The sequence below is a fragment of the Chiloscyllium plagiosum genome, chromosome 10, assembly GCF_004010195.1.
Source record: "Chiloscyllium plagiosum isolate BGI_BamShark_2017 chromosome 10, ASM401019v2, whole genome shotgun sequence".
Lineage (NCBI taxonomy): Eukaryota > Metazoa > Chordata > Chondrichthyes > Orectolobiformes > Hemiscylliidae > Chiloscyllium > Chiloscyllium plagiosum.
This window is the reverse complement of record NC_057719.1, coordinates 77005931-77029888: the sequence shown is the minus strand read 5'-3', so window position 1 is coordinate 77029888 and position 23958 is coordinate 77005931. Positions and strand designations below refer to the sequence as shown.

General features: G+C 38.5%; 1 protein-coding gene across 4 annotated transcripts in view; it reads right to left on the bottom strand.

Moving 5' to 3' along the window:
* pcnx1 (pecanex 1) overlaps positions 1-23958 on the bottom strand; it is a 279895-nt gene that overhangs the window by 199743 nt on the left and 56194 nt on the right. For 3 of the 4 annotated variants that reach the window (XM_043698139.1, XM_043698140.1, XM_043698143.1), the window contains exons 2-3: positions 23001-23209; positions 2352-2457 (exon numbers count right to left, since the gene is read on the bottom strand). In XM_043698139.1, coding sequence (XP_043554074.1) covers positions 2352-2457; positions 23001-23209 — 315 coding nt within the window. Of the gene's footprint in view, positions 1-2351; positions 2458-7810; positions 7893-23000; positions 23210-23958 lie in introns of those variants that run through there. The other variant, XM_043698142.1, reaches the window with a different exon arrangement.

The window sequence follows — 23958 nt, the reverse complement described above, 5'->3', positions numbered from 1 at the left end:
CTTGGGTTCAACATTAACAAATGACTGAGTGCCAACTGCCACTCAGTGGAGGGAAATTCCAAATTCAATCAATCATTCCATTAAGCAGCGTATCCTAACTGCTACAAAGCCGGTCTCTATTTCTGAGACTACACCCCCAATTGTCGGCTCTCCCTCCAGCAAATCATATTTTATCCCTGTCTGCTCTATCTATTCCCCTTAAGATCTTGAAAATATCAATCAAATCATTCGTTAACCTTTCAAATTTAAAAAATGCAACCTAGATTTTTTATTCTTTAATTTAACCTCAAAATCCACCATCATTCTAGTAAATTTATATTGCATTCACATATCCTTTCAAATGTATGGTATCCAGAACTGCTCACAGTACTATTGGTGTAGTTTAATCAGAGATTTACATTGCATGACTTGTATTCTAGATTCCAAAAAAGGCCAACATTCCATTTGATTCATTGGTTATTTTCCATGCTTCCCTATGCATTACATCTTTACACATGCACTTCTCAAGTCTCCTTGGGCTTTGACTATTTCTAGTTGTTCTCAATTTTGCATGTATTTAGTCTGTCCTTTTTTAGTTTAAGCAAATTATTTTACACTTGACTACACATTTGCCAGAGTTTTGGTTTTCCCAGCTCTTTTACCTATTACTATTCCTTTGCAATTTCATATTTTCATCTCAACTTTGTCACCAGAAAACATGACTACGTGGTGTTCTCTCACATCATTTATGCTATTAATAAATGTTGAACAGTTGAAAAGCTCAACACAAACCTTCACAATTCATATCCTACCGATCAGAATAACTGTCATGATGCAAGTCCTTTGTCTGCCATTGTTCAGCCCACTTACTTATCAATTTGCTGTGAATTTCAAGCTTCAACTTTAGCTAATGCAACTTCACCAGTAGAGCAATCATCTAAACTTGCTCATAGCCATTTCCTAATTATCATCTTATTTACTTAGCTAATTTTGAATGGTAAGTAAAGAACTACAAAACTCATACCCACTGTATAAGATGATATACTAACAATCTTCTAGATTCAATACATAATTAAGCAGTTGTTATCTAGGTGGCACTCGTGCAGACTTAACATGAACAATTTTGCAGTTGAAATCATAAAAATCTTCTCATTTTAACAGACAGTGGATGTACTTTTCAGGCATCTTTTTCAAATATGAGAAATCAATACTGCCTTCAATATAATGTCTAAATACCATTGAGAAAAGTAAGCCAAAATCAAGAATTTCATTTTTGTTTGATCCACTTTTTTTGAGTTTAAGATTATGACCAAAGGAGTTATAACATAATTTAAAACTGTCTCAAACTGAACACAGCAAACGAAAACAAAAATGGCTGCTACAAAGCACCTCACAGTACAACTACTAACTTTAAAAGGATTTCAGAAATACATGCTTAGAAATGTCAAGACCCTTGACGTATCTGGGGGCTTGCAAACAGACAATGGAGTAGTGAGAATTCCTTTGGAGAGCAAGAAGAAACAGAAGGAGAGACCAAATCACTGAGCATTATTGACTTCTTTGCTTTGTGGAACCCTTGATGCCTCAAAATTAACATATCACCACATTGATTCATTGGCCTGCATGTAGAAATATAAGAACAGCAGGTATGCAGAACTCCAAGATGGTCCCTTTAAGAAAGAGGGGTTTTTAACCAAGGGAGGACAAAGAGTAAAAAGATGTGAAAACCTGATCTTGTTCTGTTGAAGTAGAAATACACAAGTGCCAAACCACAGAACTAGTGAAGAACATAGAACATTGTCTCATTCTAGTCATGGTGATCCACCTGTCCAACACTAACTTGCTTCTGATTCTGACTTCAAGCGCCCACCTCTTCATTCCAACAAAAATGAACTTATGCGATGGGTCCCAATGTATATGAGATTTCTTTCTCTTAAGCATTCATTTGTCTTATCTTTACTTGCTTTTGTCTCTGCATCTTGTGATTCCTTGTTAATAGCTTTATTCAATTTTCCCACCCAAGCAACCTCCAGGGCTATGACTTGTTAAAAACTAACCTTTAACCTGTTTAAACAAAAGCTCAACTCTCAATCTGCTTTAATTTAAGTCATTACAAATAAAAAGGGGGCTACACAAGTTTATTAATCTATAGTTCACTAAACATGTGGAATACATGCCTGGTCGTCATGACACTAGAATCAGAGATAACTTGGTGATGGTATTTCATATGTTACATGCTATAGATATTAAAACGTAATTCTGCAAGTTGGAACAAGAAAAATGTTAAGAACAAATTTAATTTTAATTCTTGAATTTTAAAGCTGTGTTCATAACACATACTGGTTTATTTTATAACAATATATTAACAGTACCTGGTGGTTGCTGTCTACACCGGCGTAGGAATTGCGTGAGCTGCAGCCAACTGGAGGAGTAGCTTCCCGTACAAATTCGGTCATCTCTATTCCACCTCCTGGGTCACTGTAATTTAAACATAAGCAATTGAGAAATTTGAAGACAACTAAAGAAAATTTATGCCAAAATGGCCTATGTCAAGTAAAGTTTTGATTAAAGCTTCTCCACAACACTGCAATGTGCACTTTGCAAGGTTATAGTTCATCTCTTTAGTGTCTTTCCAATAATTATCCTTCAGCCAACTCAAAGTGGTTGCCAGCTCATTATCACACACTGTTTGTGGGACATTATGACATGCAAATTGTCCACCATATTGCCAAAATGACAACAGGGGCTGCAACGCAAATTTATTTCATTGACTGGAAAGCACTTGGGCTGTTGTGAGGTGATGATAAACACTACATAAATGGAAGTCCACTTTGTTCATTTTATACTTCATTTGTTTTGACTAATCACAAAATCTACCTCCTGCATCGACATTAATTACCATCTCCAACTTTCCTTTACACTTCAAATTCTTTGAACATGTTGTCACCTCCCAAATTTATGGTTTTGTTCAATTCCATGTTTGAACACCTCCAGTCAGGTTTCCAAGTTGACTGAAATAGTTTTTGCACAGAAAAGTATAGGAGACTATTTTACCCTTCAGGTCCCTGCCAGTTCCTTTGAATAGCTGGTTCCATTCACCTGCTTTCTTCATATATCTTTGGTGCTTTCCTTCAAGGATGAATCCAATTCCCTTTTGAATGTTGTGATTAAAATTTGTTTCACCACAAAATGAGGAATTCATTCGGAATCCTATCCTCTCACTGTATTAAAGAAGCTATTATGTATGTCGCTTCAGGTTTTTTTTGTCAATGTCCATAAATCTGTTCTTTCTGGTTATGGACTCGGGTAATCCATTAAAAATGGTTTTAATTTTATTTATTTTTATGATTCCTGATTTGGAGCACTTTTTCAAAATCAAAGTCATGGAAGACAATATGGCCAGGGAAGATGACCACTCTTTAAGGCACTTAACCCTTCCAATGCTCTTCCTTTAACATTCAGCTGGATATGTCCTTCCTATTTTTCTTTTCAAATCCCTCTATAGCTTTAGACCTCTACAATCTCCTCTAGTCCTTCAACATTCCATGCTCCTCTAATTCTGGCCCCTTTCGCATCCTGAATCTCCAGATCCTCTATTGGCAGCCATATCTTCAACTACCCTTGGCCCGAAGTCCCAGAATTCCAATCCAAAGTCTTTCTATTTCTGGACCGATCTTCTCTTCCTTTAAGATATTCCCTAAAACACACCTCTTTGACCCTGCTTTTGCTCCCTGTCTTTACATCTCATTTTTTGGATCAGTCAAATTTTGATCACATGCCCAAGCGCTTTGGATGCTTAAATATATTTAAGGTGCTGTTTAAGTGAAAGTTGGTGTTACAGTAAACTGACAGAATCACATACAAATTCTAAAATTAAAACGTTCTGTTCATCCCAACCAATTGGTGTTGATGTTTATTCACTGTATAAATCATAGATCTAATCCCATGGGCCCACTGTATGCACCAATTAATCACTCAGTCCTTCAACCACTTATCTAACCTATTCTTAAATGGTGACATGTTCACTGCTCTATTTAACAAACCCAATTGAAGATCATATGGCAATGGAATATATGATGTAAAAATGTTCCTCCAAGCTCTAACATTTCCTCACATTTGATCTTATGAGCATGCCCTTTTATTCAGCAATCCGGAACAGTTGGTTTCTTTATGTTCTACAACTCAATTTTTCCAAGTCTTTTTGTGTTTGTATTCCTCTAAGGTCTTCAATATCCACATGAATCTATGCTGTACCTTCTTTACTGCCTCTTGTTACAAGAATGGTTCCAGGAATAAGAACTTCAGTTATGAGGACAGAGTGAAGAAGATGGCTCAGTTTGTGAAGAGAAGGCAGCAAAGAGGAGACTCGACAGATGCTTTCAGAATTGCGAACAGACTGGATAGAGTAGACAGAAGAAACTGTGCCCAGTTCATAAAAATAATAAGAAGAGGTGGAAACAGATTTAAAGTGATCTTCAAAAGAAGTGAGGATTAGGTGAGGAAATGTTTTCACTCAGTGTGCAGCTGGGGTGTGGAATGTATCACCTGGTATCGTGGTAGAGGCAGGTTCAAATGAATTATTCAAGAGGGCATTGTAAAATTGTTTGGATGAAAGCAATCTCCAAGGGTATGAGGGAAAAGCAGAAGATTAGCACTACATAATCATGCCCATTGAACAGGACAGTTCAGGCATACTGGTGGGTCAAATAGCTTCTTCTACACTATAAAACGTCCTTGAATCTGTGATATTGTCTCAAGTCTTTCTTATAGTTAAAATTGCACCCATTACTTCAATTACAGTCTTACCAAGATTTTACATGAATAGAGTCATAGAGGTGCATAGCACAGAATCAGACCCTTTGGTCCAACTTGTCCATGCCGACCAGATATCATAAACTAGTCCAATTGCCAGCATTTGGCCCATATCTCTCTGAACCCTTCCTATTCACATACTCATCCAGATGCGTTTCAAATGCTGTAATTGTGCCAGCCTCCACCACTTCCGCTGGGACGTATCCCATTCCTCTGTGGAAAAAGCTGCTCCTTAGGTCCCTTTTAAACCTTTCCCCTTAAATCTAAGCCCTCTAGTTTTGAATTCCGCCACCCCAGGGAAAAGACCTTGGCTATTCACCTTATCCACGTCTCTCAAGATTTTATAAACTTTTATAAAGTCACCCTTCAGCCTCCGACAGTCCAGGGAAAACAGTCCCAGCCTATTCAACCTCTCCCTATAGCTCAAACCCTCCAACCCTAGCAACATCCTTGGAAATCTTTTCTGAACCCTTTCAAGTTTCACAACATTCTGGAGGCCAGAATTGCATGCAATATTCCAAAAGTGACCTAACTAATGTCCTGTACAGCCTCAACACAACCTCCCAACTCCTGTACTCAATGCAGTGAACATTAAGGGAAGCATACCACATGCCTTCTTCACTATCCTATCTACCTATGACTCCACTTTCAAGGAACTATGAACCTGCACTCCAAGGTCTCTTTGTTCAGCGACACTCCTCAGGACTTGATCATTAAATGCTCAAGTCCTGCCCTAATTTGCCTTTCCAAAATCCAGCACCTCACATTTATTTAAATTAAACTCCATCTACCACTCCTCAGCTCATTGGCCCATTTGATCAAGATCCCATTGTACTCTGAGGTACCCTTCTTCGCTGTCCACTACACCTCCAATTTTGGTGTTATCTGCAAACTTACGAACCATACCTCCTATATTCACATTCAAATCATTTATATAAATGACAGTAAGCGGTGGACCCAGAACCAATCCTTCTTGGATAAAAAAAGTGTTAACTTTTCTATTCAATATGTCTTGTTACAAATCCCAGTCATGCTGTTCAGGTTTTGTGAACTAAATAAAAAAAACTCACCACTCTTCCAAATCTGTCTTCATTCAAAATATAAACAGCACTTTTAGTTATCACCAAAATCTGTCACGTCACTGCCAGACAATGAATTCCATCCGACATTACTTCACCCCTTCATCATAAATATGTATTTGAAGCTTCCTTGAGTCTTCAGAATTATTTACCCTGCTTTTTGTCGTACTCACATATGCAATATTTGGACATTACTTTGTTGAGCAATACATGGAAATATTGACGTTTATGCAAGAGACCTCTGAGAACTCTGCTAGTCACAGCCACCACTTTGAGAAACTGCCTTTCAGTATTCTAATTTTATTCCAATTTTTTTATCTTTTCAAAATTTAATTTATTCACCACCCTTTTAATCTTAAATAGCCTCCCCTATGAGCTATATGGAAATGGAAGTCAAGGTGGAACAACTTTGTGTAAAAATAATTCCCCTTATCTCTCACTGCAAGGGAAAAATAAAACGATCATCCTACTACCTGGAGATCACAATTTTCTTTCTTAATTTTGGCCTCAAGAAGAAATCCCATTTGTCTTTTTATTTCTCTTTCAATCACCTTATTTCAACCCATGAGTCTTGGAGCAGCTGCAATGATTTAATATGAAATGATATTTCAACTTCCCTGATAACCATATCACCATTCTGTCAGTGTTCATGGGTCAAAATCCTGGAACTCCCTTTCTAACATTATGGGTGTATCGACACCAAACGGACTGTTGCAGTTCAAAATAAAACTAGGGATGGGCAATCAAAGCTGGTTCAGTCAATGATGCTTACATCTCAGAAATGAATTGGAACACAACAACTAGAAGCCAAGGCATCATGTAAAAATAGATTATAAACTCGATTTCTCAGAAACAGGCAGAGCACGCTGTGGTTTGCAACATGTAAAAATCTTATCTACAGCTCTGTCCTGACTCCCTTACATTTGATCTTAGGACTATGCCGCATATTCACAAATCTTCAACCAACAGGTTGGTTTCTATCGGTTTTGCCCCATTATTCATAAATGAAGCTCACCTGTAAACTCACACCCTAATGTCAGTTTGAATAAAAGACATCTTATTGTTCAAGATTTTCTTGTATTTGAAATTCTACAAACCCTGCAATGTCTAAGTGAAGCTATGCTCTACATACTCTACTGTCTCAATTTCAATTGCTTAATTTACATATGTTTTAATACAATATATAAAGATCTAATGATTACTGCATGCTCTTTTTTAGTAATTCAATACATGTTGATTTGTCAATGTTAATATCATCTGGCATCTATGTGGAAGGCACACGCATTTACTGCATGTTAAAGAGTGTGGGTAAATCAAATACAGAACTTCTACTGCAATCCTTTCCAAAAACAATTGATACACAATAATTCCTACAGGATTCAAAAATTTTTTTTGCTCAAAGATCAGCTGGGCAGCCTCGCTCCCAAACTCTGCCATTGTTTAGTAGGATGATCGGACGTTTAAACTGCTAACACTGATATTTTCTCTCTTCAGCACAGATGTCACATGACTGATCCACTTTTCAGAGCATAAACCCATGCTTAGAGGAGGAGAAACAAACCTCCATTGCCCCACTTTATGATACTGACTATTACAATTGCAATACTCAACATCACCAAGTTGACCTTAAATAAGCTACATATAGTTTTAAGCTTGGTAATTATGTCTTTCATACATTTAGTTTTAAGAAAAATCGACAGGTAATTTTAAAGAAAAATTCCAATCAGGGATTGGTTCTCAAAGTTGCTTAAACTTTGAAAACATCAACATCCTTACAAGCCAAACTGTGCCATCATAGGGTTGGTGCAAAACAGAAATCAGGCACTTTCACATGAGCAGAGGTTGAAGGTTTGGGATGCGGTGAAGGAGTGGGTTGGGGGGGGAAATGGTGTGGCGTGGGGTTTCATGGGACCAAGTTACCATGGGCCATTTTCACACACCTCCTTGTGCCCAGCTTGACAGCATTGATAGAGGCCTGGCAGCTTGTCCTCTTGGCTGGTAAAGGTGCATGGCAGGGAAAATCTGTGCAGGGAAAAGGGGAGAAAAACAAATTACAAAACACAGCGGATCAAGCTTCATCTGTCGTGGTTTAATGATGTAATTTGAAAGTTTTGATTTGTTAAAGAAAGAACTTTCATTTATCTAGTACTTTTCATGACTTCAGGTCAACCTTTACCCTTTCACAGCCAATGAAGTACATTTAACCTTTTAATACAAGGAAGCTAAGTAGCCAAATTGTGCACTGCAAGATAATAGCTTGATAACTTGCTTATGTAATGTTGACTGAGGATAGATGTTGGCCAGGATACCATAGGAACTCCAATGCTTTTCTTTAAGTAGGTTGGAGAGATCTTTTAGGTCACTGAAGGAGGCAGTTAGGGCAACAGTTTAGCATCCTCATTATACTGCAGTTAAGTATGAAGTCCCTGGAGTAGGGCTTGAACTGATGGTCTTTAACTTAAAGGTAAGACCACTACCAGAGTTAAACTATGGAAGCAATTAGTAATTTGAAAATGCAAGTTGCATCCAACTTTTTGGCAATTTGAAATATTTTAGATTCGTAACTATCCTGTTATTACTCTATAGCAGGTGGAAAGCCAGAATGGAATACCATACTATGCAATACGACTCTGAATTTATAGTATGACAGACTCTTTGGGCTGAATCAAAACCAGATTGATCAGAAGTAAATCTGTGACATCAGTCGTAACCGTAATGTATACAACTTTACAACTTACAACATTGAGTTGTCTATAATTTCTATTTGGATGTTTAAATCAACAGAACGACAAAGCCATATTTTAGAAATGGAAGTATTATTTCTCAATTTCAGCAGTTCCTCCTATACCTAGGATGTGTAACAACAGGTTTAAAATTTATTTTATTTGTCCTTACTAGCTGGGTGGCAACTATTATTAAGTCTAGGAGACTTAACTGAAGATCTGCCACTTTGTTTGAGATAGAAAAGAACTGATCCTTTGACATAGGCAGCAAGTCTTTAAGTTGCTGGATACCAAAACTATTTTATCAAAATGAGACTTACATATCAATAATCTAATAAAACACTGACAGTCTTGACATTTTTATATAGGATTTGCTACGTTTCACTTCTGCTTTTTTTTATTCCTCTCCTCAGTTCAGTATTTAAAAGCTGGTTATTAGGCAATGTCACAGTTTCTTTCCATTGTACCTAATTTCCACTGTTATGCACCATCTATTGCCAAGAGGAGTTGGACAGCTGCTCTCAGTTCTTTGCTAATGTAGTCTGAAGTTGACTGCTAGGAGCTATGCAAGTTGAGCACAATGTTTTTGACTATTTGCTATGTTCAGTGGGGAAACGTCAGAATTAGATTCAGTACCTTTTCACAGTAGTGCAGCTGATGTTTGAAATTAATCAAAAGTCAAATTGAGTCTTATACTGTATTCGTGTTTATTAGCAGAGAGCACTGACTGTCCAATGTACTCTTCTACACAAAAGATACGCCTGACGGCAAACTAAAAAGGGATATAAACGTTAATCAAATATGAAAAATAACCCAAAAACTGTCTCATGGATTTGGTGAAAAAAATAATTAAACTAAATATTAATGAAATGGAAAATGATTATTCAATTGTAGAATGCTTACTGGATGTGCTATAATAATGTATTTACATATATTAAACTTGCAATCAAGACACTGCATGTAGACCCTCCACAACGTCATTGGTATATTATTCTAATGTACTGTACCACCAAAATAGTCATTATGCAAGGATAGATATGTTCAGGTAGATTTGAAGTTATGATATACCCATTGATCAAAGCATCAAACCTCAGAAAAAAATGGAATTACCTGAAACCAGTAAAGTTAGGTGATAGAATTTATTTAGTTTATATCTGTAAACAGAGTTTCAATACAACAGATTTCTGATCTGATTCAATGAATGACTGGCATAAAGCAGCAAGTGGCTCAATACACAAACAGTTCCTTTTCATTCTATTATATTAAAATTAATTTACACACTATTCTCCCCAACATCCACTCATTTCCCAATTAACGCTCCATCCACTGTTCCTTATTAACTCCTCTTCCTTGCATATTAATGAAACATCAAGAACTTGAGGTATTCAGGTTGAAACGCAAGACAATGCTGTGTAAGCTGAGCAATTTGGGACATTAATGCTAACCGTAATATATCAAACTAGGAAGAGAAAGATGGGGAAGAAGAGCTCGTGCCTGTGTTACATGAAGCAACTAGGAATTCAGATTCTGATCGCTGTCCCATGATTTCTCTTGAAGGATACATGCTTAGACACTGCACTTAATAGAACATGGACAATGATGTATTTCACCATCTTATGTCCTCATGTTTCAGTCGGTCAATACTAACCCTTATTATCTATAGGATGAAATACAGCAATTCCCCAAGCTCCCTGCAACAGCATAGACCAACCCTGAAAACTGTCATCAGCAAATAGAAAAATCGCAACACTACCTTGTGTACTCAAGGACAACAGCACTCCATGTAGAAGACCAAACAGAACCCTCTCAGATAAACTAAGGATAGGTAATAAATGCAGTCCTGCCAACATCATCCAAAAAGAAATTAAAAATACACTCACTCAAAATGCTAGATCAGTATAAACGGAATCATACTTCAATCTGTACCTTCGGTAGTGAATTGGGACTAAAATGAAGAAAACGTATCTTTATTTTAAAAATGCATCTTTTACTCCCAAAGCAAAACATAGGAAGTCTTTTCGGCACAACAAATCACATATTCCTTACAATTCCCATGTAATGAGTGTCAGCTATTTGCAGCATTAATGAAAAAAACAATGCTTTGAGTAAGTATTTAGCAGTGATCTGGGAGAAAACATCCCATTTAATTCTGCCTAATAACCAATCTGTAATAGTAAATACAACAATACGAATACAAAAACAACATATGTTGATATTTTAGATGAAGGAACTAAATGTAATACCTGAAAATGTGCAGATGACAAATCTGGGTTGAAGAATGAGCTGTAAGAAGGAAGCAGAGATGTTGCAGTGTGATTTGGACACCAAGTGGGCAAATGCATGACAGATGCAGTATAAAGTGGATAAATGTGAGGTTATTCATATTGGTACAAAAAACAAGGAGGCAGATTATTATTTGAACGGTCATAAATTTAGAGGGGCGGAGGGGTAATATTCAATGAGACCCGAGCATCCTCGTGAACCAGATAATAAAAATAAGTGTTCAGGTGCAGCAGACAGTAAAGAAGGCAAACTGTATATTGGCCTTCATGGCGAGAGGATTCAATTACAGGAATAAGGACAACTTGCTGCAATTCAATGATGTTACCATCACTGAATTCCCCACTATCAACATCCTAGGAGTTACCATTGATCAGAAACTCAACAGACTCACCACTTAAATGCAGTGATTACAAGAACAGGTCAGAGCTCTGAATACTGCAGCGAGTAACTCACTTCCTGACTCTTCAAACCCTGCCCACGATCTACAAGGCACAAAGTGTGATGGTAATAGTGGAAGGATGCTTCTCGGACTGGAGGCCTGTAACTAGTGGAGTGCCTCAAGGGTCTGTGCTGGGGCCCATTGCAGTTTGTTATCTATATCAATGATTTGGATGAGAACAAACAATGCATGATTGCCAAGATTTTCAGTTGACATTAAAATAGGCAGTATCATGAACAGTGAGGAAGGTTATCAGAAATTGCAGCAGGACCTTGATCAGCTGGGAAAGTGAGCTGAGAAATGACAAATAGAATTTAATATAGATCATAAGTGTGAGGTCTTGCATTTTGGAAAGTCAAATCAAGGTAGGAGTTTCATGGTGAATGGTAGGGCCTTAAGGAGCAGAGTGGAACAAAATGACCTTGGATTTCAGGTGCACAGTTCTCTGGAAGTGGAGACGCAGGTAGGCAAGACAGTGAAGGCTGCTTTTGGCATACTGGCCTTCACAGTCAGGGCACCGAATATAGAAATTGTAAGTACAGAAGTTATGTTGCAGTTGTACAGGACATTGGTGAGGCCGCACTTGCTGAGTATTGTGTTCAATTTTGGTCACCTTGCTATAGGAAGGATATTATTAAACTGAAAGAGTACAGAAGAAATTTACAAGGATGTTTCCAGAACTCGGGGATCTGAGTTATAGGGGGAGCTTGGACAAGCTAGGACCTTTTTCTTCAGAGCGTGAAGACTCGGGGGGGGGGGGGGGGGATTCGTATAGAAATGTATAATATCATGAGAGGCATGGATAGGGCGATTGCACCAAGTCTTTTCTCCAGAGTTGGGGAGTCAAGGATTAAAGAGCATAATTTTAAGGTTAGAGGGGAAAGAATAAAAGGGAACCTGTGGAGGCAACTTTTTTTTTTTTTACACACAGAAAGTGGTACGCTTATGGAAAGAACTGCCAGCAGAAGTGGTAGAGGCAGGTACATAAACAGCATTTAAAAAGTATTTGGATAAATACATGGATAGGAAAGGTTTATAAGGACATGGGCCAAGTGCAGAGAAATGAGGCTAGCATGGATGGACATTTTGGTCAGCTTAAACTAGTTTGGGTCTTTGTGCTGTAGGACCCTTTGTCCATGACTCTAACTCTCAAGAAGCTTGACACCATCCAGGGTAAAGCAGCCCACTTGATTGGCTCAACATCTACTTCCTCCACCACTGACGCTCAATAGCAGGAGTGTGGACTATACTCAAGTTGCAATGTAGAAATTCACCAAAGAACCTCAAACAGCCATGACCACTTCCATCTGGAAGGACAAGGGTAGCAGCTATGTGAGAACACCACCACCTTCAACCTACCCTCCAAGCCTGCACTAACCTGATTTGGAAATATATTTCCATTCCTTCACTGTTACTCAGTCAAAATCATAGAATTCCCTCCCCAATAGCATTGTGGGCCAATCCACAGCAGGTGGACTGCAGCGGTTCAAGAAGGCAGCTTACCACCACCTCCTCAAGGGCAACTAGGGACAGGCAATAAATGCTGGCCAGCCAGCGATGCCCACATCCCATTAAAGTGGATTTCTAAAAATTATACAGGACAGTGGTGAGGGCACAGCTGGAATAGTGTGTACAGTTTTGGTCTCCTTATCCGAGGAAGGATGCTTTAGCTTTGGAGAGAGTGCATCGAAGGTTTACCAAATGGATTCCTGGGATGGTAGGATTACACATGAGGAGAAATTGGGTCAGCTAGGATTTATATTCACTGGAGTTTAGAAGAACAAGGTGACCTTACAGAACCTTGTAAAATTCTAACAGTCAGACAAGTTAGACACAAAAAGGATGTTCCTGAAAAAGGGGAGCCCAGAAACTGGAGTCATAGCTTAAGGATAAGAAATAAATCTTTTGGAACTGAAATGAGAAATGTCTTCACCCAGAGTGTGGTAAGCCTGTGGAATTCACTACCACAGGAAGTGGTTGAGACCAAAACATTGTGTGCTTCCAAGAAGGAGGTAGATATGGCTCTTGTGACTTAAGGGTTCAAGGGAAATGTTGAAGGGGGCTGGGGCTGAATAGTGTGATAAGGGTATGGAGCTCAATGATCAGCTACGTCATAATTAATATTCGAAACAAGCTCAAAGGGTTGAATGGTCTACTCCTGCTCCTATATTCTATGTTCCTATGTTAAAAAATAACGAATTCCTACTTTCGACAATTTCAATTCTAATGTGGGGCTGTCGGATTGCCAACTGCAATCAAGACAGCCAATTATTTTCAGAAAATAAGTGCTGCAGAAACGAACCAGCATACAGACAGACATGAGACACTAGGATCCCAGTTTTTTACAATCACTTAAAAATTAAAATATTCTGTTTTAGTTAGAAGCTTTTTGGAAAAAGAGGCTATACCAAGACACTTGGAAAAATTCAAGGTAATCAGGTAGAGTCAACAATTTATTATAGTTATATGTGCTGTGGATAAAGGGGAACCAGTGGATCTAAATGCACTGGGATTTACAGAAGATCGTTAATAAGATGTTCAAATGGTTAATGTGGAAAATAAAAGCATATGGTATAGTGAGTAACATATTGGCCTGAACAGGAAACAGAAATCAGGCGTAAATGGATTGTATTTTTGGGAGGCATGATGGAGTGGTGTGCCACAGGGTTCAGTGCATGGGGCTTCAAGTTTTTACTATTTACATAAAAGTGATTTGAATGAAGGAAACAAAGCTATGGCTTCTAAATTTGCTGATAACACAAAGATAGGCTGGTAAACAATTTCTAAAGAGAACATAAGGTGGCTGCAAAGGAATACAGACAAGTTAAAGAAATGGGCACCAAAAAAGAGAAAATGCTGGAAAATCTCAGCAAGTCTGGCAGCATCTGTAAGGAGAGAAAAGAGCTGACGTTTCGAGTCTAACTGACCCTTTATCAAAGCTTGGTTTCAGATTCCAGCATCCGCAGTAATTTGGTTTTATAAAGAAATGGGCAAATGGGGGTATAAAAATGTGAAATTGTGTATTTTGATTAGGAGGTCACATAGCTCAGGGGTGCAGGGCGAACTGATTACCCTCGCTAGTGCATGAATCATAAAAGGTTAATGTGCATGCACAGCAAGAAATTAGGAAAGTTAATAGCTTTTTATGAAAAAGGAAATCATATATGAAAGGTAGGAGGTTATGCTTCAGTCAACAGGAAATTGGAGACACCATGTCATAGAATCATAGACCCACACAGCATGGAAACTGGTCCTTTGATCCAACCAATGCCAAACATAATCCCAAATTAAACTAGTCCCACCTAGCTGCTCCTGGACCATATCCCTCCAAACCATTCCTATGCACGTGTCTATCCAAATGTCTTTTAAATATTGTAAATGGTGCCTGCATCCACCACTTCTTCAGGAAGTTCATTCCACACTCAAACCACCTCTGTAAAAAACATTTGCCTTGTGTCTTTTTAAAATCTCTCCCTTCTCACCTTAAAAATGTGCCCCCTAATCTTTAAATCCCCCATCCCACCATATCCTCAACCTAGCCATAGCGAGTAGTGTTAAATTAACAACAGCACCACTGATTCTTTATATTCTTTCATGGAAGCACACACTGTGGTAGCAGGCTATCAATGTCAAACTTAAACTAGAGTCCTCTAAGGAGCCAATAAGACAAACAAGATAGGCCTCAGCAAAGCACAAATGAAACTGATGGGCACTACACTCAAGCTAGAGACATAACAATTGTGGTTCCCCCACCCACAATGGTGGTTGGTATATGGTGCTCTGATTGACAGATGATTGGTCCATGCTTGCAGAAGGGGATGGGTGAAAACAAGCATTTAAAATGATATATTTATCAGCAAAGACAGAGGTAGACTGTATCTAATCAGATCAAATTCTCGAGTCCCTCCATATTCAATCATGAATTGTGCTAGACAATTAAACAACCAGAAGAAATACCCAACTCCTCAAATGATGGAAGAGCCCACCACGTCAGAGCAAAAAAAAGGTTAAAGTATTTGCAAGTTTCTTCAGCCAGAATGCAAAGTGGATAATTGTATTTTGGGCACACCAAAGACCCCACAGATACCAGATTTCAGCCGATTCAATTCACATCAAGTGATAGCAACAAACAGCTAAAGACAATGGATCCTGCAAAGGCTATGGGCCCTAACAACATATGACAGTAGTACTGTAGAGTTCAGCTCCAGAACTTGCCTTACCATAGCCCTATCAAAGCTGTTTCAATACAGTGCTTGCATCTACTATACAAAGTGGAAAAACGCCCAGGTGTCTTCCACCCACAAAAAGAGGATAAATTCAAACTGGCCCCTTCATCCTAGTCATTAACAAGGAGCAAAAACAAATCATTGACCTGTCCATTGAACTTCAGTTTGGGTTGTTGCGTGACAGATGCTCAGCTTTTGACATTGGCCTAAGAAAGGACAAAAGAATTGAACATCAGAGAGACTAAGTGCCATTGACATGACTGAATTTTACCCATTTAAGTATTAAAGGAATTTTGGCAAAAATGAAGTTAATGAGAAAGAAGTTACTGTGGTTGTTGAAGGCCAATAATTTCACTTCTAAGATATTACTACAGGGGTTCCTTAGGCTAGTGCCATATGCCCACCCACCTTTAGCCATTTCATCAATTACCTTACCACCCTCAATGTCAGAAATTTTCACTACAATGCTCAATACTATTCAGGACTCCTCAGATTCTGACATAGTCAAGTCCATTGAGGTAAAGCCTGGACAACATTCAATGACACATAATATCTATACCACAAAAGTGCCAAGAACTGCTCACCTCAAACAACAGAGAACCCAACCATCTCCTTTGACATTCAATGGTAATGTCTTCGCTGAATTCACAACACCCAACATTCTGGTTGCCATTGAAAGGAAACTAAGCTTGACTCGTCATACAAATATTATGGTTATATGAACGCATCACACTACTGGTGATTCACTTCCCAACTACCCAAAACATGTACAGCATTGATAAGAGACAGGCCATTCATGAGTGTGATGGCATGGTCACCATGGGTATGGATGGGTGTAGCTCCAATCACACAAGAAGCTCAACACAACGCAGGACAAAACTGGCCCCTTGATGAGCATATATCACATTCAGCATTCACTCCATGCAAACCTGGCAATGTGTAACACCTGCAAAAACGTGCTGTAGCAATTCATCCAACAATTCAAACCTGTGACCTCGATCACCAAGAACATTGTGGGCAACAGACTTAAGAACAATTCTGATGAAAGGTCATCAACATGAAAATCTAACTTGATTTATCCCTCTCCCAAAAACTGCTTAAGTGATCCTAGCATTGGAATGAAGCACGTGCCAGTTGAAACAGCCCAACTGGGGGCTCATTGTCACAGGCCAACTGGAAACCGATTACAATTTACATTGGCAACTGGCTCTGTTGCAACAGGTTTGGATTCCTAGGTGTTACTAAGTGTCAGCACAAATGTGTGTTAACTAGAGCTATTAAAGGCAGCACGCTGGCACACTGGTTAGCACTGCTGCCTCACAGCGCCAGAGACCCAGGTTCAATTCCCACCTCAGGCAACTGTCTGTGTGGAGTTTGCATATTCTCCCCCGTGTCTGCGTGGGTTTCCTCCGGACGCTCCGGTTTCCTCCCACAGTCCAAAACAAAATGTGCAGGTCAGGTGAATTGCCCATGCTAAATTGCCCTTAGTGTCAGGTGAAGGGGTAAGTGTAGGGGAATGGGTCTTGGTGGGTTGTGCTTCGGCGGGTCGGTGTGGACTTGTTGGGCCGAAGGGCCTGTTTCCACACTGTAAGTAATCTAATTATGTAGTCAAAAAGTAAAGTACTTTGTTTATCGTCAATACAATTTTTATAACATGATTTTCTCCCCCGTGTCTGCGTGGGTTTCCTCCGGGCGCTCCGGTTTCCTCCCACAGTCCAAAACAAAATGTGCAGGTCAGGTGAATTGCCCATGCTAAATTGCCCTTAGTGTCAGGTGAAGGGGTAAGTGTAGGGGAATGGGTCTTGGTGGGTTGTGCTTCGGCGGGTCGGTGTGGACTTGTTGGGCCGAAGGGCCTGTTTCCACACTAAGTAATCTAATTATGTAGTCAAAAAGTAAAGTACTTTGTTTATCGTCAATACAATTTTTATAACATGCAAGTGAAATATCAGAAGTGTCCAGTGTTGAACACTCCTTAGAGAAGGCCAAAGCCTGACAATCCTATTTATTCTATTTTCAGCTGCCAGAATTCTAAACACTAAAAAGAGAAATGCTTGTGGTCAGATTAGCCTGTATATTCAGTAGATTGTCAAACCTTTGATTAAGGCAGGCAATAGACACTGTTAGACTTAGGATCATTCTGACCTAAATAGAAACTTTCAGTTAAGTTACTGAGACATGGCTCCAGGACGACCTAGATTCAGATCGGAGTATTGAACAGTATGTGACATTTAGGAAGAACAGAAAACCAGGAAGAGGAAGAGGAAGAGGATTGGCTCTGACAATTGAAGATGTTACTAGCATAACAAAGAGGGATGATCTAAACTTAGGAAACCACAGTACAGAAGCAGTTCATAGAGTCATAGAGATGTACACCATGGAAACAGACCCTTCGGTCCAACCCGTCCATGCCGACCAGATATCCCAACCCAATCTAGTGCCACCTGCCAGCGCCCAGCCCATATCCCTCCATACCCTCCCTATTCAAATACCCATCCAAATGCCTTTTAAATGTTGCAATCGTAACAGCCTCCACCACTTCCTCTGGCAGCTCATTCCATACACGTACCACTCTCTGTGTGAAAACGTTGTCCCCTAGGTCCCTTTTATATCTTTCCCCTCTCACCCTAAACCTATGCCCTCTAGTTCTGGACTCCCCGACCCCAGGGGACTTTCCCTATTTATCCTATCCATGCCCCTCATGATTGTATAAACCTCTATAAGGTCACTTCTCAGCTTCCGACGCTCCAGGGAAAAGAAATTGAGCTTCAATTAAGCACATGAAGTAGAGTTGAGGCAAGAGGTCACTTGTAGAAGTTGTGTACAGGTCCCCTAGCAGCAACCACATTGTAGGACAGGGTATCAAAGAAGAAATAATGAAAAGCTTGTCAAAATGGTACAGTGATTATCATGGGGCATTTTAACCTACATACAGTTGAAAAGAATCAGGTAGGAATAAGGAGATTAGATTAAGTAGTCATTGAATATTTTTCAGGACAATTTCTAAGATCAGCATACGACAAGACACCAACCAGACAGCACGCTATATTAGACTTGGCTTCAACCACTGAGATAGGATTAAATACTGACCTCATAGTGAATGCATCCCTTGGTAGCAGCAACCTTAACATGTTGTTACGTACAGTTTAAAGAAAGAGATGTGTGGGCCTCACACTATTATTTCGAATTTAAAGAAGGACAATTGAGGGCATGAAAGCAGCACTAGCAAAAGTGAACTGTCCATTTAGGTTAAGGTATAGGTCAATAAACTTACATCAACAAATATTTGAGGGGATATTCCAGAAAATACAGCACATATATATTCCAACCAAGAAGAAAACATTTAAAGAAAGGACCTGCCTTGCATGGTTAATTTTAAAAAGTCAAAGACAGGATCAAATTCAAAGGAAATACATATAGCCATGCGAAGTTATGTGACAAATCAGAAGATTGGACAAAACTTTAAAAAAAGCAGAATTTGTCAAAGATTAATGGGGAGAGAAAAATTAAAATGAGAGTTAACCAAAAATATAAAGACTATTAAGAAAAGTTTCTTCAGATATTTAAAAAAGAAAACAAGTTAACAAAGTATTGTAAATGTCAGTCCTGTAGGAAACCAATCTGAAGAATTTGTAGTGGAGGAAAAAGAGCTGGCAGATGAATTGAACAGTTATTTTGCATTAGTCTTCACTAGACAGAATACAAGTAAGATCCTGTAAATAGCTATAAATCAGGAATTGAAAGAGGGGAAAGAACTCAAGAGAATTAGAATTGCCAAGCAAGTAGTACTGAGTAAACTGTTGGAACTAATGGATTTAATCTTAGGGTCTTAAAAGTGGCTAGTGAGAGGGTTAATGCATTGGATTTAAGTTACCATAACTCATTAGATTCAGAAAGTTTGGAAAGTAGCTAATGTGACTGTTTTATTGAAAAAGGAAGACAAAAGGCAAAAAAAAACTACAGGCCAGTTAGCTTAACATCTGTCATAGGGGAAGGTGTTACAAGTTATTCTTAAAGATATAACAGGACACCTGTTGCAAATACAGGAACAAAATAATTGTTCAGCATCTCTGCCATTTCCCCATGGTCATTGACAATATCCACATTCTCAGCTTTCAGTGAACCAATATATTCTTAAGCAGCCACTTTCCCATTATATAACTATAAAATCTCTTGTTATTTTTATATCCCTTGAAAGTTTCCTTACATAATACGTTTGAGCTGCTTTGTGTCCTTTGTCAATCTTGGTATTTGTCCCATCCTGTGGGATCTGTACAGTTCTTTTTAAGCCTTTTTTAATAAGCCCTTTCTTGTAATTTTATGCTGTCCCTTACCTCTTTAGATGTTCATTGCTGTTTTGTTTTGTGAGGTAGAGCGTTTCCTACCAAGTGGGTACAAACTGCATGTAGATAGCATTAAATGTTTCTCTGAATACCTTTCTCGGTTCCTCAGTTGATTTACATATTAGCAGAGCTTCCTAATTTACTATGGACAATGTTTGCCTCATACCATTCAAGCCTGCCTTACTTAAGTCCAAACCTATTGTATCCAATCTTTGCCTATATCTTACAAATACTACATGAAACATGATCATGTTATGATCACTATTTGACAAATGCTCACATATAACTTGGTCACTAATGAAACCAGGCTCACTGCTCATTATGAGACCCAACGTTGCTGGCCCCCTTGTCACATTCAAGACACTCTGCTGTAGGAAACTATCCCAGAGTCTAGAAATTCACATTTCTGGCAGATACCCGGCTCTCCCTTCTACGTTAAGATTAAAATCCTGGATTAATACTATTCTGCCTTTGCTACATAGTTGCCAAACTGAAAACTCGGAAGGTGCTTGGGGTATACTTGGAGTATTATCCAAAATATAAAATTGACAGCTACAAAATTATGAGTTCCAGTCTCACCCCAGAGATTTGGCCTAGGCCAGCAAATCAATATAGTTCTGAATGGGTACTGTAATGCTTGAATTGCCACCTTTCAAGGGAGACATCAAGTTCCTTCAAATAAAGCTATCAGACATCATGATGCGCAGGACAGCAAAGATCTTCTAGTGTTCCGCCCAAATGTTATCCCTAACAAGCATTACTAAAGCAAATCATTTGGTCATTAACCTCATTGCTGTTTGCGACAGCTCATTGTTTGCAAACTATGTGTTAAATTCCCTACATTACAACAGTGACTACATGTCAAGATTACTATAACGGAGACTTAGAATATTTGGAGATCATAAAAAAAGCTCTATACAAATATCATACATTTTCTTTCTTACACGAGGCAAGATATTACAATAACAAGGAAAATATTGCACTAACTTTTAATAGCAGAGTTTGATTTGTGTCATTGCAGCTTGCATTGGAACTGAATTTCTGTATTAGACTGACGATTTCTTAAGACTGATAGATTTCTTATGCAATCAGATTGAAGAGATTTTTTAACCAAGTTTTGAACAGTTGCTATTAGTATCACCAACATTAATACATTACACATTATATTGGAGATGCCTTCAGGACCACTTTGGAAAGCAGCCTTTGTGAATCATTTATCATCACCTTTCTCAGTATGCTTACTCCTTGACCTACCATTGGAGACGTTTATTTTGTTTTTTTTCTTTACAGGGAAAATATTCATCTGGATTGAACAGCTTCTGAAATGGCAAGTTGTCTTATAGTTGGCAAATGCTCAAGGCATTGTTAAAGTGCAGTTCATAGGTTGCGTATTATATTTAAGAAAGAAATTTCTTCTCAAAGAGTATCCTCTAACATTTACAAAGTTTTTAATAGCAAACTCACAGCAAATGTTGTAGATTTAATGATTGCAGCATTTTGTGGCATACATTGACACAATTTCCACTAAAATTTAGGGATTTCAAACTTTCTTGCAAAACCCACTTCCATATTTCAAATTAAGACTGTCAATCAGTCTGGCTTGGTGATAACACAGATGTGAAAATGCTATGAGTTCAAGGTCACCTCTAAGCTGACACGTCAATACAATATTAAATGAAAGATTATTGTCGGTTACTTGTTTTTTGGATGATCATTAAACTCAGGACCCATCTGGCAGCTGACGTGAACTACAAGATTCCCATGGCGCTATTTGAAGTGGAAGAGAGTTCATCTCCTGGCCAACTCTCATCTCTCAACAAACACCACTAGAAAAATATTTATTGGTCATTTGCCTCACTACTATCAATAGAGTTACATGCAAGTTGGCTGAAGAGTTTGTCTAAACAACTATAGAGACAGCATTTCAAAAGTATTTAATTCACTGTTGAGTGTTCTATAACATCCAAAGGACAAGTATATAAATGCAAGTTCTTTCTTTCAGCAATTACAGGTGCACATTACCACAGGAGCACAACCCCATGAAACAGGTCGAGCTAATTCTTGTTGCTTATCATTCTAAGTCTACTCAGCCAAAATGTGATCATGATCAGCTTTCAATAACATAACCTTGCTACTGCACAGAACTGAGAAGAACTGCATCATTCTGCCAGTTATTCTAATACACAATTATGGAGGACACTAAAATTTATCAAACAATAACCTTCCCAAAACAATGTGAAGTCTTCAACTGCTAGCCCAACATCACGGAACACCTTGCATCACACAGAATATCTTCAAATGGTTATATAAAAACTGCTTTAAAGTTTTTTTAAAATATTCCCTTATTTCCATGAAATAGGTTTAACAATGTATTAAAAGTGAGAAAATTTGTTGCAATAATCCAATCTTGGAATTCAAAATATGAATACTAATGGGAAATTTTGAATCTCAGAATCAGCTTTAAGTATGAGGGGCGGCACGGTGGCTCAGTGGTAGGCACTGCTGCCTCACAGCGCCAGTGACCCCCGCCGGGCAACTGTTTGTGTGCAGTTTGCACATTCTCCCCATGTCTGCGTGGGTTTCCGCCAGGTGCTCCAGTTTCCTCCCACAAACCAAAGATGTGCAGGCTCGGTGAACTGGCCGTGCTAAACTGCCTGTAGTGTTAGGTGCAGGGGTAAATATAGGGGAATGGGTCTGGGTGGGTTGCTCTTTGGAGGGTTGGTGTGGACTTGTTGGACCCAAGGGCCTGTTTCCACACTGTAGGGAATCTAATCTAATCTAATGCATACATGTTGAAAAGGAATTGCTTCAACCAATTATATTCAAAACTCAATGGAAAACTGCAACAAATCATGGCTCTTAAACTTGATTACCAGACAATTTAGACAGCCAAGGAAAATAGACTCTTGATAACAGAGTTATGTAATTTGCAATAAATCCCTTAAAATAATCTCTTAGTCATATTTTATTCCTGGTAACCAGGTAATCACTGCCTAGGAAACTATTAGTAATGGTTTAAAGTAATTAGGCAACTCAGTTAATATTTTTGAAAACCAATTGCATCTTTGATATACTACATAATTGACTACATTAGTTCATTCATTTAACCAATCACTCACCCTGGTCCATTGCTGTCAGCTCTCCTCGACGATCTATCCTGTTGCTCAGTTTTTGCATGTCTGTCAGTTGTCTCACTGCTGGTTTGATCCACAATCTCTCCTTCATCTAATGCGCGGTGCAACCGATAATTCACTGTTTTGAGGACAATAAACACTGCTGCTATAACAGCACTGTAGCTTCCTACAATTATCATGCTTGATGGAAGAGCCTGCAAGAGAGCGTAAGAATGCAAAAATGTTAAGGAACTTCAAGCAATGTTTTATAAGATGGAAATATAAAAATCAAATCAACTTTACTTGAATTATTTTCCTACTTCAATTTTATTTCTGTTCTGCACAATCTCACTTAAATAATGGAGGGAAGCTTTAGACATCAACATAACTTACAATGTAACTATTAATAAAAAAGTGATTACATATTTCTCCTTCCTACCAGCAAAGAATCCAAGCAAATACCTTCACGCCTCTTCAGAGATTAGCAAAAGTGAACGGGCAACTTACAAATCCAAAATAGCTAATGGCTGACCACATCTATTTACTATTAATAGAAAATGTAATTTTTGGATAAAAGAAATTTTAAAAGTTCAAATACACACACCACTTTACCTGGCCACCAGATCGCTCAAAACATTTTGTAGCCAATTAAATAATTAAAAGGGACGTCATTCTCGCAAGATAGGCAGTCAACTTGTAAATAACAAACTTACACAAACAGCTATATAATGATGTTCAATGACTCGGAATCTCAATGTCCACAAAACCTACCATTAGGATTGGCATTTTAATATTCTTTGGCTCAGAATCTTCAGGCAAAATTAGAAAGGGGCAGTGGCGCAAAAGAGGAGGCTGTGATGCAATACTAATCCATGAGTCAACTACTGCAATAAGGAGGAATAATATAGCAAAGGCTCCTCAAGTGAGTCCACATTGGTAGAATGTTAAACAAAATGGGGACATT